The sequence below is a fragment of the Bos grunniens genome, chromosome 15 (assembly GCF_055505025.1).
Source record: "Bos grunniens cultivar Pamir isolate PY7600 chromosome 15, Bosgru_T2T1.0, whole genome shotgun sequence".
Taxonomy (NCBI): domain Eukaryota; kingdom Metazoa; phylum Chordata; class Mammalia; order Artiodactyla; family Bovidae; genus Bos; species Bos grunniens.
In genome coordinates this window covers 20,801,485-20,815,372 of record NC_141179.1, presented here as the reverse complement: position 1 = coordinate 20,815,372, position 13,888 = coordinate 20,801,485, and the positions used below count along the sequence as shown (strand labels likewise).

The window sequence follows — 13,888 nt, the reverse complement described above, 5'->3', positions numbered from 1 at the left end:
AAATTTACTGAGAATTAATTTGTGACCTGAGATGTGGACTATCCTGGAAAATGTTCGATCTGCATTTGAGAGGAGGGTGTATTCCTTTGCATTTGGATGGAATGTCCTAAAGGTATCAACTAGGTCCATATGATCTAATGTGGCATTTAAGGCTTGTGTTTCCTTAATTTTCTGTTTTGATGAACTGTTCATTGGTGTAAGTGGGGTATTAAAATCCAAACTGTTGTGTTACTGTCAATTTCTCCTTTTGTGTCTGTTTGCCTTATGTATTGAGGGGCTCCTCTGTTGGGTGCATAAATATTTGCATTGTTACGTCTTCTTGGATTGATCACTATGTAGTGTGCTTCCTTATCTCTTATAATATTGTTTTATTTTAAGGTCTGTTTTGTCTGATAGGATTGCTACTCTGACTTTGTTTTGATTTCCATTTTGCATGGAGTGTCTTTTTCCATCTTTTCACTTTCAGTCTATGTGTGTCTCTAGGTCTGAAGTGGGTCTCTTGTAGATAGCGTATGTATGGGTCATGTTTTTTTATCCATTCAGTCTGTGTCTTTTGGTTGGAGCATTTAATCCATTTACATTTAAAGTAATTATTGATATATATGTTCCTTTTGGAATTTTCTTAATTGTTTTGGGCTTATTTTTGTAGGTCTTTTTCTTCTCTTGTGTTTCCTTCCTGTGGAAGTCCTTTTAACTTTGTCTGTAAAGCTGGTTTTGTGGTGCTAAATTCTCTTAACTTTCACTTGTCTGAAAGGTTTCAATTTTTCTGTCAAATACGAATGAGATTCTTGCCAGGTCGGGTAATCTTGCTTGTAGATTTTTCCCTTTCAGTACTTTAAATATATCCTGCCATTCTCTTCTGGCCTATAAGGTTCCTGCTGAAAGATATCTGTTAATCAAATGGGGTTTCCCTTGTATGCTGCTTGTTGGTTTTCCCTTGCTGCTTTTAATAGTCTTTCTTTGTGTTTAATCTTTATTAGTTTGACTAGTACGTGTCTCAGTGTGTATCTCCTTGGGTGTATACTGTAGGGGACTCTGCGCTTCTTGGACTTGATTGTTTCCTTTCGCATGTTGGGGAAATTTTCATGTATAGTATCTTCAAATATTTTCTCAGACCCTTTCTTTTTCTTTTCTAGTACTGGGACACCTGTAATCCGAATGTTGGTGTGTTTAATATTGTCTGAGAGGTCTCTGAGACTATCCTCAATTCTTTTCTTTCTTTATCCTTTAGTCTGCTCTTCAGAAGTTATTTCCACCATTCTATTCTTCTGCCTCAGTTATTCTGGTATTGATTGCTTCTAGAGTATTTTTGCTTCCCTGGTGGCTCAGGTGGTAAAGAGCTTGCCTGCAATGTGGGAGAGATCTGGGTTCAATCCCTGGGTTGGGGAGATCCCCTGGAGAAGGGAATAATAACCCACTCCAGTATTCTTGCCTACAGTATTCCATGGACAGAAGAGTCTGGTGGGCTACAGTCCATGGGGTCGCAAAGAGTCAGACACAACTGAGCTACTAACACACAGAGTATTTTAAATTTCATTATGTATTGTATGTCTCTGTTTATTCTTTATTTCTTCTAGGTCCATGTTAAATGTGTTAATTGATCCTTGCATTTTGTCCATTCTGTTTTTGAGGTTTTGGATCATCTTTATTATCATTACTCTGAATTCTCTTTCAGATGGTTTGCCTATTTCCTCTTCGTTTATTTGGTCTTGTGAGTTTCTGTCTTGTTCATTCATTTGTGCAGTATTTCTCTGCCTTTTCATTTTTATTCTAACGTACTGCGTTTGAGGCTTCCTTTCCCCAGGCTTTCAAGTTGTATTCCTACTTCCCTTTGGTTTCTGCCCTCAATGGGTAAGGTTTGTCCAGTGGTTTGGTTAGGCTTTGTGTTGGGAGTGACTTTTGCTTGTGTTCTGGTGAAAGGAGGTGAGGTGGGTTTTTTTTTCTCCCCTTCTGATGGGCTTGGCTGTGTGAGGTGGTATATTTTGGGATGTCTGGTAATACTGTCTGCTGATTAATGGTTGGGTTTATGATTTTGTCTTGTTCATTGTTTGGGTGAGGTGTCCTGCACTAGAGTGCTGCCAGCAGTTGGGTGATGCTGGATCTTTTTAACACAGTTAACAACCCCATGGTTCCTTTCTTGGATTCCATGAAAGGTTCCAACCTATCATTAGTGAGTATTTATTGCCTGCTTTGTATACAGTAGGAATTCATTAACTCTTTATTTCATTTGAACACCTGAAGGTTGTTTTATGTTAGTCCAGCCACATGGGAATTGATGGTCTTTCAGAAGTGGCATGCCAAGTCTTTGTTCATTCCCTGCTTTATAGGTCAGAGAGAGAGAAGTGACAACTGTGTATGTGGAAACAATTTCAATCAGGCCCAATGACAAAGGAGCCAGCAGACATACTTGGGGGAATGCCCAGAGGTGTGCTGCTGGAGTTTCTTGGGCAAGAACAGCAGTTGGGAAGAGGCAGCAGGAGGCCTCTTTCCCTATAATACATTGGCATATGTAGCTATGTCCTCCTGCATAACTCTCATCACTTCTTTTTAATAGTGAAAATCATGTTCTTTTCCATGGATTATTGGTCCTTGTAGTCTGCATTCTTAAGTTACTTGTGTCCAAATCAAATTGAGTTTACAATTTAGAGTGAGATAGCTACATACCAGTTGTAGGTTAGCTATGGGATAGTCTGTGTCACAGCTGACTGCCTGTACGCCTGGGACTCAGCTGATGTCATACCAAAGAACACAGGCTTTGGATTAGATAAATCTGGGTTTGAATTCTAATACTTGTTGAACAAGTAACTTCTTATTCTCTTATCCTTACTGTGAAAATAATAGTCCTTTCAAGAGTTTTTGTGAGAAATAATAGGGTCAGTACAGAAACACTTAGCAGAGTACCTAATCCCTAATTAAGTAGTAGTAGTAAAGAATTTTTAATATTACTAGTACATAGTTTGATTAGAAGTTGAATATATGTTGCTTTTTAGTCTTCATTTTAAGAAAAATGTAATTGGTGCTATTAAAAAAAGTAATGTATTCTAATATGGGGCTTCTCAGGTGGCTCAGTGGTAAGGAATCTTGACCTGCATACAGGTTTCTCAGGAGGCAGGTGAGGTGGTTTGGTATTCCTATCTCTTTAAGAATTTTCCACAGTTTGTTGTGATCCACACAATCAAAGGCTTTAGTGTAGTTGATGAAGCAGAAGTACATGTTTTTCTGGAATTCTCTTGCTTTTTCTATGATCCAGCTAATCTTGGCAATTTGATCTCTGGTTCCTCTGCCTTTTCTAAATCCAGCTTCAGCATCTGGAAGTTTTCAGTTCTTATACTGTTGAAGCCTAGCTTGAAGAATTTTGAGCACTACTTTGCTAGTGTGTGAAATGAGTGTGATTGTGTGGTAGTTTGAACATTCTTTGGCACTGCCTTTCTTTGGGATTGGAATGAAAACTGACCTTTTTCAGTCCTGTGACTGCTGAGTTTTCCAAATTTGCTGGCATACTTAGTGCAGCACTTTAACAGCATTATCTTTTAGGATATGTAAAGGCTCAACTGGAATTCTATCACCTCCACTAGCTTTGTTCATAGTGATGCTTCTTAAGGCCCACTTGACTTCACGCTCCAGGGGGATTTTGGCTCTAGGTGAATGATAACACCGTCATAGTTATCAGGGTTGTAAAGATCTTTTTTATACAGTTCTTCTGTGTATTCTTGCCACCTCTTCTTAATATCTTCTGCTTCTGTTAGGTTCACACTGTTTCTGTCCTTTATTGTGCCCATCTTTGCCTGAAATGTTCCCTTGATATATCTAATTTTCTTGAAGAGATCTCTCTAGTCTCATTCTATTGTTTTCTTCTATTTCTTTTCATTGCTTGCTTGGCAAGCCTCTCTTATCTCTCTTTGCTATTTTTTGGAACTCTACATTCAGATGGGTATCTCTTTCCTTTTCTCATTTGCCTTTCGCTTCTCTTCTTTTCTCAGGTACTTGTAAGGCCTCCTCAGACAACCATTTTGTCTTTTGTATTTCTTTTTCTTGGGGATGGTTTTGATGACCACCTCCTATACAATGTTATGAACCTCCATCTGTAGTTCTTCCGGCACTCTGTCTCTGTCTCTCAGATATAATCCCATGAATCTATTTGTCACTTGCACTGTGTAATCAATCATAAGGGATTTGTTTAGGTCATACCTGAATGGCCTAGTGATTTTCCCTACAAAAAGAAACTAGGTATCACTAAGAAACATGGAGAGCCAAAGTCATTTGTGTTAATTGAATGGGGTGTTCATTGGTGATGGCTGTCAGCAGGTGAGAATTCTTGTGAGATGAGAAGTACAAGCTTTGTAAGAGTGCAGTGTAATAAACTTTACAAAACACTTTAAATATCATAATCAAGTTAAATACTGGCTATACATTTATTTCATTTTTCAGTATAAACACTAAAATTCCTCCTCCCAACTTGGTTGTTGTTATCTTCAGTCTTTTTTTCTTGCTTCCGTGTCTCCTTTACCTCCATCCTTGAGGAAGAACAAATGAAATGTCAATAGAGAAAAGGTAAACAGCACCAGTGCCCACCTCCAGAAGGGGCCATCTGTGTGCCAGAGCAGGACTTGAAAAGTTCTGAGTTTGTGGAATATTATTGCAGCCTTTGGTCTTCAGGTCTGGTGAGATGTAAGTATTCATGAAGTGTCTCAGGGCCTCAGTGTCTCAGGGCGGAAGCTAACTGTCTTGGAGACTGTGGCAGCGCTGGATTTGACTAAGCAGGGACTGAGGAGTGATGTGGGCAGGCTATTCAGCATCTTAGAGTAGCAGGCAGCCTGGCATGAAAAAAGTAGCTCTTGACCATACTAGCAATTACTTGAGAAATACTGTGCTCTTGATGTCACAGACAAGCCTACTTTTTCAGCTTTCTAAAGAATACAGGAAGGGCACCAGTATCTGTGGGGCCTGCAGGGCCTTGTTTTTTCTCAAGGAAATTGGGATGTTCAAACTTTCTTAAACCTGTGTAACCCCTGACTCCTAGAGTGGTGGGGGCTGTTTACCTGTGTATACTCTGTTGATTGAGATAGGATGAAAGAGGTGAATGTGCTAAAAGTGAGTCCAAGTCTTGGGGGCAGGGGGGCGCTTAGTTATTCAATCTTCCTTCTGGCTGTTGAGAAAGTACCTTGTAGGGAAGTCTAAAACAGAGATGGAGCTCCTCTCTCATGAATGAACTCCAGGCCTTAGATTATTAAATGCTGTGAGGATTCATTAAAACCAGTTGGAAAGATATGGTCACCCTTAAGCTTAATGCAGGGCCTACTTTTCTTGCTGACTTGTTACAACTCTATCTGTTTGCCCCAAAACTGGAGTCTCTTTTCATTTTGAAAGCAGATAGGTACTAGTTGCTTCAGGAAGAAATAGGTAATAAAACTTTGCTGATAAGCTTATCAGAGATTGCAAGTTGAGAAATTATGTGATTTGGGCTTGAAATTCAGAATTGACATCAAATGGCAGCTATGTCTTTTGTAAATATTTAGGTATATTTAGATAAGTTTTAGAGGAAAGCATAATTATTATTATTTTTTTAACTAAAAAGAGTATTATTCCCATTGAAGTTGATAATATTATCAGATAATTAAATCTTATTCATCATTATATTTCTGGCCCTCAACGTAGAGTCTGATCCACAGTAAGCCTTTGGTAGATGTTTGATAAATGAATTTGGCTATATTTAGGCCCATGGTAGATGCATCTAAATGACAAATGCACTCGTTCCCACCAAACTCTCAGGAAGATCTTTTCAGATAGCATTCAGTTCAGTTCAGTCACTCAGTCATGTCCGACTCTTTGCGACCCCATGAATTGCAGCACGCCACGCCTCCCTGTCACATCACCAACTCCCGGAGTTCACTGAGACTCATGTGCATCGAGTCAGTAATGCCATCCAGCCATCTCATCCTCTGTCGTCCCCTTCTCCTCCTGCCCCCAATCCCTCCCCGCATCAGAGTCTTTTCCAGTGAGTCAACCCTTCGCGTGAGGTGGCCAAAGTATTGGAGTTTCAGCTTTAGCATCATTCCCTCCAAAAAAATCCCAGGGCTGATTGATCTCCTTCAGAATGGACTGGTTGGATCTCCTTGCAGTCCAAGGGACTCTCAAGAGTCTTCTCCAACACCACAGTTCAAAAGCATCAGTTCTTTGGCACTCAGCCTTCTTCACAGTCCAACTCTCACATCCATACATGACCACAGGAAAAACCATAGCCTTGACTAGACGGACCTTTGTTGGCAAAGTAATGTCTCTGATTTTCAATATGCTGTCTAGGTTGGTCATAACTTTCCTTCCAAGGAGTAAGCGTCTTTTAATTTCATGGCTGCAGTCACCATCTGCAGTGATTTTGGAGCCCAAAAAGATAAAGTCTGACACTGTTTCCACTGTTTCCCCATCTATTTCCCATGAAGTGATGGGACCGGATGCCATGATCTTCGTTTTCTGAATGTTGAGCTTTAAGCCAACTTTTTCACTCTCCACTTTCACTTTCAGCACGAGGCTTTTTAGTTCCTTTTCACTTTCTGCCATAAGGGTGGTGTCATCTGCATATCTGAGGTTATTGATATTTCTCCCGGCAATCTTGATTCCAGCTTGTGCTTCCTCCAGTCCAGCGTTTCTCATGATGTACTCTGCATAGAAGTTAAATAAGCAGGGTGACAGTATACAGCCTCGACGTGCTCCTTTTCCTATTTGGAACCAGTCTGTTGTTCCATGTCCAGTTCTAACTGTTGCTTCCTGACCTGCATACAGATTTCTCAAGAGGCAGGTCAGGTTGTCTGGTATTCCCATCTCTTTCAGAATTTTCCACAGTTTATTGTGATCCACACAGTCAAAGGCTTTGGCATAGTCACTAAAGCAGAAATAGATGTTTTTCTGGAACGCTTTTCCTTTTTCCATGATCCAGCGGATGTTGGCAATGTGATCTCTGGTTCCTCTGCCTTTTCTAAAACCAGCTTGAACATCAGGAAGTTCACGGTTCATGTATTGCTGAAGCCTGGCTTGGAGAATTTTGAGCATTACTTTACTAGCATGTGAGATTAGTGCAATTGTGTAGTAGTTTGAGCATTCTTTGGCATTGCCTTTCTTTGGGATTGGACTGAAAACTGACCTTTTCCAGTCCTGTGGCCATTGCTGAGTTTTCCAAATTTGCTGGCCTATTGAGTGCAGCACTTTCACAGCATCATCTTTCAGGATTTGAAATAGCTCAACTGGAATGCCATCACCTCCACTAGCTTTGTTCGTAGTGATGCTTTCCAAGGCCCACTTGACTTCACATTCCAGGATATCTGGCTCTAGATGAGTGATCACACCATCGTGATTATCTGGGTCGTGAAGATGTTTATTGTACAGTTCTTCTGTGTATTCTTGCCACCTCTTTTTAATATTTTCTGTTTCTGTTAGATCCATACCATTTCTGTCCTTTATTGAGCCCGTCTTTGCATGAAATGTCCCCTTGGAATCTCTAATTTTCTTGAAGAGTTCTCTAGTCTTTCCCATTCTGTTGTTTTCCTCTATTTCTTTGCGTTGATCGCTGAGGAAGGCTTTCTTATCTCTTCTTGCTATTCTTTGGAACTCTGCATTCAGATGTTTATATCTTTTCTTTTCTCCTTTGCTTTTTGCTTCTCTTCTTTTCACAGCTATTTGTAAGGCCTCCCCAGACAGCCATTTTGCTGTTTTGCATTTCTTTTCTATGGGAATGGTCTTGATCCCTGTCTCCTGTACAGTGTCACGAACTCATTCCATTAGATGCATACTATTATTCTAAGGAATTTGTCAAAGGAGATAAAACTGATTTGTCATCTTGTATCCAAGTTTAAGTTGATACTATGTTAGGAATTAAACTTGTGTTAATTGATAATGATTGAAATATTTTGCCCCTCCATGTTAATTTGCTTTTTAAAATGAAACGGCCTGTGCACTCCCTTCAAACCTTTGCTGGTTCTGCCAGTGGGTGGTTCCTGCTAATCTAAAGAAGGCATGTTCTTGGGTATGGCAACTGTGCAGTTAACTTGTTTTGTGCTCACATATAATTAATTGTCAGGAGTTCTTTTTATTTATTTATTTCTGACATTTCATTTATTTATTTTTTTGGATTGAAATCAAAGCAAAATGTTCATATTTTAATGTTTATGTTTCCATAGAGAATACTCATTTTTCCAGACCTAACTTTATGGTCTCAGAGTGGGAGCAGAGGCCATCCATATGGTCTTGAGTCTCTTTATCTCTTTGTAATGTATCCTCAGAGACAACAAAACTTAAAGTTCTTTTCAGTTCAAGAAGCATGTCTGGGTTCTTTCAGCGTCAAGATTCCAGCTAGTCACTTAATTCAGTGACTGTAGTTTTTGTGACCTTACAAAAAAAGATGTATTTTAATCCAATGTATGTATATGTAACAGTGTTGTAGTCCTATATTCTTAACCATATGACTTTTGAATGCATCTAAATATAATGAATACTTAAAATATTGATATGCTGTCATTTCTTCTTAGTTGATTTACAGTTAGTACTTAGGTTTCATGTATATATTTTCATATAGTAATTTCTAACAGCACAGTGTAATTCCTTTTAAGGGCTCAATTAGAGAATGAAAAGAAGAAAAGAGAAATAGCAGAAAAGGAAAAGGAAAGAATAGAACGTGAAAAGGAAGAGCTTATGGAACGTCTGAGGCAAATTGAAGAACAGACAATGAAGGCCCAGAAAGGTAAAAGTTTCTTTTTGATACTGGATTCAAAATTGTTGCTCTGTCATCAGATAATATAGTATTTTTTAATACTATTAAATCTTATTTGTCTTTTTTAAAATATATTTTTTAATTGTAGGTAAATTGCTCTACAATGCCATACAGCTACACGAATCAGCCATAACTGTACATACGTTCCCTCTGTCTTTAGCCTCCCTCCCCTCCCACCACCGCACCCCTCTAGGTCATCACAGAGCACCAGGTTGAGCTCCCTGTCTTCTCTAGCGGCTTCCCACAAGCTGCTTATTTGACACATGATGGTGTATGTATCAATGCTGCTTTCTCTATCCGTCCCACCCTCTCTTTCCCCCACTGTGTCCACAAGTCCATTCTCTACATCCGTGTCTCCATTCCTTCCCTGCAAATAGGTTCATCTGTACCATTCTTCTAGATTCTACATATAATGCAAATTATTATGCCATGTTTGGTTTCCTCTTTCTGACTCAATTCATTCTGTATAACAGGCTCTAGGCTCATCCACATCACTACAACTGACTCAAATTTGTTCCTTTTTACGGATGACTGATACTCTTTTGTTTTTATGTACCACAGCTTGTTTATCCATTTATCTGCTCATGAACATCTAGGTTACTTCCATTTCTTATATAGACCTCAGTTCGGTTCAGTTCAGTTGCTCAGTCATGTCTGACTCTTTGTGACTCCATGAACCGCAGCATGCCAGGCCTGCCTGTCCATCACCGAACTCCCGGAGTCCACCCAAAACCATGTCCCTTACGTCGGTGATGCCATCCAACCATCTCATCCTCTGTCATCCCCTTCTCCTCCTGCCCTCAATCTTTCCCAGCATCAGGGTCTTTTCACATGAGTCAGCTCTTCGCATCATGTGGCCAAAGTATTGGAGTTTCAGCTTCAACATCAGTCCCTCCAGTGAACACTCAGGACTGATCTCCTTTAGGATGGACTGATTGGATCTCCTTGCAGTCCAAGGGACTCTCAAGAGCCTTTTCCAACACCACAGTTCAAAGAAAAGCATCAATTCTTTGGCGCTCAGCTTTGTTTATAGTCCAACTCTCACATCTAGACAGACCTTTGTTGACAGAGTAATGTCTCTGCTTTTTAATATGCTGTCTAGGTTTGTCATAACTTTCCTTCCAAGGAGCAAGCGTCTTTTTAATTTCATGGCTGCAATCACCATCTGCAGTGATTTTGGAGCCCAGAAAAATAAACTCAGCCACTGTTTCTACTGTTTCCCCATGTATTTGCCATGAAATGATGGGACCAGATGCCATGATCTTAGTTTCTGAATGTTGAGCTTTAAGCCAACTTTTTCACTCTCCTCTTTCACTTTCATCAACAGGCTCTTTAGTTCCTCTTCATTTTCTGCCATAAGGGTGGTGTGATCTGCATATCTGAGGTTATTGATATTTCTCCTGGCCATCTTGGTGCCAGCTTGTGCTTCCTCCAGTCCAGCGTTTCTCATGATGTACTCTGCATATAAATTAAACAAGCAGGGTGACAATATACAGCCTTGACATACTCCTTTTCCTATTTGGAACCAGTCTGTTGTTCCATGTCCAGTTCTAACTGTTGCTTCCTGACCTGCATATAGGTTTCTCAATAGGCAGGTCAGGTGGTCTGATATTCTCATCTCTTGAAGAATTTTCCATGGTTTATTGTGATCCACACAGTCAAAGGCTTTGGCATAGTCACTAAAGCAGAAATAGATGTTTTTCTGGAACTCTCTTGTTTTTTCGAGGATCTAGCAGATGAGCACTTTGATCTCTGGTTCCTCTGCCTTTTCTAAAACCAGCTTGAACATCAGGAAGTTCACGGTTCATGTATTGCTGAAGCCTGGCTTGGAGAATTTTGAGCATTACTTTACTAGTGTGTGAGATGAGTGCAATTGTGTGGTAGTTTGAGCATTCTTTGGCATTGCCTTTCTTTGGGATTGGACTGAAGACTGACCTTTCCCAGTCCTGTGGCCACTGCTAAGTTTTCCAAATTTTCTGGCCTATTGAGTGCAGCACTTTCACAGCATCATCTTTCAGGATTTGAATATATATAGACCTAATTCTATTTAATTGCCAATTTAATACTTAGTGGAATTAAATCATAAACATTTTTAAGGCACATTCATGTATCCAGTGCTCATATATTTGTTTTTCATTTACTTAAGTACTGAAATATTTTTATATGTACTTTTATTATTGTAAATTACAAATTACTATATGTGTTAATTTTTTCCTTTGGACCCTCCAGGGTTCCCTACACAGAAATACATTTTCAATGCTTTCTGGCATTTAAACAAAATCTTTTTATGGATATTTAAGTACTTTAAGGCATCTAGGTAATTTAAGGTGTTTTAAGCTATTGTGACTTTTTAAACTCTTCTAGAACTCAGTCTCTAGTTTCATTATATTAAAAAATACACAACACGTAGCCATGTTTTGTTAGTTTTTGATAACATGTTTGGAAGAACCTACTTCCTAGACAGTGGGTAACCAAAATGTTAGATTATATTAATGTTTTATTATTTTAATATTGTTTTATTTGGCTATGTCAGGTCTTAGTTGTGACAATGCAGGATCTTCACTTTGTCATGTGGAATCTTTTTTTGTCCTACATAGACTCTGTAGTTGTGTTACATGGCATGTGGGATCTTAGTTCCCCAACCAGGGATTGAACTAGAATTCCTTGAGTTGCAATTCAGATTCTTAACCACTGGACCACCAGGGAAGTCCCAACTACAATGTATATTTAGAAGGGCTACATTTATATTTAGCAAATGTGGTTTATATAAAGTAACTTTAGACAAAAAAGATAATGAGCAAAATAAAATGCTGTGTTCCTTCTTAAGAATTAGTACTTGCTTTCCTGATGACTAGTAGAATCAGACATTCAGTTCTGTTGAAATAGCTGTTACTTTTATTTAAGGTTTATTTTTGCTCCTTGTATCAGCTGATGGTGGGATGATGCTCTTGAGCAGTGGGTAGAATAATTTGCCCAGATGGATAACTGGAGGAGGAAGTCACAAAGATTGTTATAAATGCACAAATTGATCATCCCAATTGTAAGATGATTGGAAATAATATTTCTAAGAGAAGAAATAGATTTTACAAAGCCCTGGGTTTTACTCTTGACTCATGAGGAACCTTCTCAGAGCTGTAAGAGACCTAGAAACTGTTTAGTTTGAAACCCTGAGATAGTAAAGAGACTTGTTTGCAGGCCGTAGCACAAGGGTAAAACTAGTTTCCTGAATTCTGGCTTGATGCCGTTTATACCACTCTTGGGCTTCCCTGGTGGCTCAGCTGGTAAAGAATCCTCCTGCAATGTGGGAGACCTGGGTTCGCTCTCTGGGTTGGGAAGATCCCCTGGAGAAGAGAATGGCTACCCACTCCAGTATTCTGGCCTGAAGAAGTCCATGGGGTCACAAAGAGTTGGACATGACTGTGCGAGTTTCACACACACTGCCACTCTAGGTGGTTTTTCATCAATTAAAGCAAGAGATTCACGATGTGCCAACTTTGTGCTGAATTTTAGACAGACAGATACATAGCATTCATGGGAGTGAATCCTGTGTGCTTGACAGAAATGAGATGGATACATAAAAATTTTAATAAAGTTAGATAACATGTGCTAAGTGCTATGTGAAGAGTGTAAACAATATATTAGAGGAAAAATCTTGGGAAAAAAAGCTAGAATGTACTAAAGTGTTTTTTATAAAAGGAAAGTTTAAAGAAATTTATAATACTGCTTTGATTTTAAAGAGAAGATTGAAGGATAGCAGCTTTTCATTTATATAATAACTTTTCTGAGAGAATAGCTATTAAATCTTTCAATCATTTATTTAGATGTTTGATAAAAATATTACTGATTTACATACAGACAAGTACTTAAGTAAGTGAACACTAAAGAATATAAGGAAGATAGAACACAAGAAAAAATATAGAGCATCCTTGTCAAGACAGTTTCAAATCAGTCATCTTAAGGCGAAGGACATCCAGTTTTGCTTGTTTCCTCTTTTTTTTTTCTAATAATAAAGCTTTTCCAGGCTGTCCTAAACTCTGCATCAGTTGTCTTGTAATTTATGCTAAATTCTCATTCAAATGATAAGTAGCTCCAACCATTTCTAAATCGTGATATTCAGTAGATAAACCAGTAATTTTTTGTTTGAAAAGAAACATTTCATTATTGTTATTTTCTTAAAAATTTGATATTGATGGTATTATTTGAAATTTGAAATGTCACAAATAATTAAACAGAATCATGCTAACAGTTTGCATTGCCATATTCATTATTGTTAAGTTATTTAGCTTCCTTTGTCATTCTTTTAACTATTTTTAAGATAACATTGGTGACTGTATTTGAGATATGACAGCCAAACTTGAATTTAGTTTCTGTTCTAAAAAAATACATTTCAAAATGAATTTCCACCTTCACAAAAACCATAGGAAAGAGTTTGGGGTATAGTGATTTCATTCTGGATACTTGTTATCATAATGACCCATATAACCATGATAGTGTCATCAGTTACCTGGAGCCAAAGTGTGAAGTCCAGTCATCCTTGAGTGTGAAGTCATGTGAGCCTTAGGAAGCATCACTACGAACAAAGCTAGTGGAGGTGATGAAATTCCAGCTGAGCTATTTCAGATCCTAAAAAATGATGCTGTTAAAGTGCTGTACTCAATAGGCCAGCAAATTTGGAAAACTCAGCAGTGGCCACAAGGACTGGAAAAGGTCAGTTTTCATTCCAATCCAAAAGAAAGGCAGTGCCAAAGAATGTTCATACTACCACACAATTGCACCACTCATTTCACCCGCTAGCAAAGTAATGCTCAAAATTCTCCAAGCTAGGCTTCAACAGTATGTGAACTGAGAAATTCCAGATGTTCAAGCTAGATTTAGAAAAGGCACAGGAACCAGAGATCAAATTGCCAACATCCATTGGATCATTGAAAAAGCAAGAGAATTCCAGAAAAACATCTACTTCATTGACTATGCTAAAGCCTTTGACTGTGTGGATCACAACAAACTGTGGAAAATACTTCAAGAGATGGGAATACCAGACCACCTTACCTGCCTCCTGAGAAACCTGTATGCAGGTCAAGAAGCAACAGTTAGAACCAGACTTGGAACCACGGACTAGTTCCAAATTGGGAA

General features: G+C 38.7%; 1 protein-coding gene across 3 annotated transcripts in view; it reads left to right on the top strand.

The window, feature by feature from the left end:
- Positions 1-13,888, top strand: part of RDX (radixin) — a 106,951-nt gene that overhangs the window by 47,743 nt on the left and 45,320 nt on the right. For all 3 annotated transcript variants that reach the window (XM_086339107.1, XM_086339106.1, XM_086339105.1), the window contains one exon: positions 8,598-8,728. In XM_086339107.1, coding sequence (XP_086195233.1) covers positions 8,598-8,728 — 131 coding nt within the window. The remainder of the gene's footprint in view (positions 1-8,597; positions 8,729-13,888) is intronic.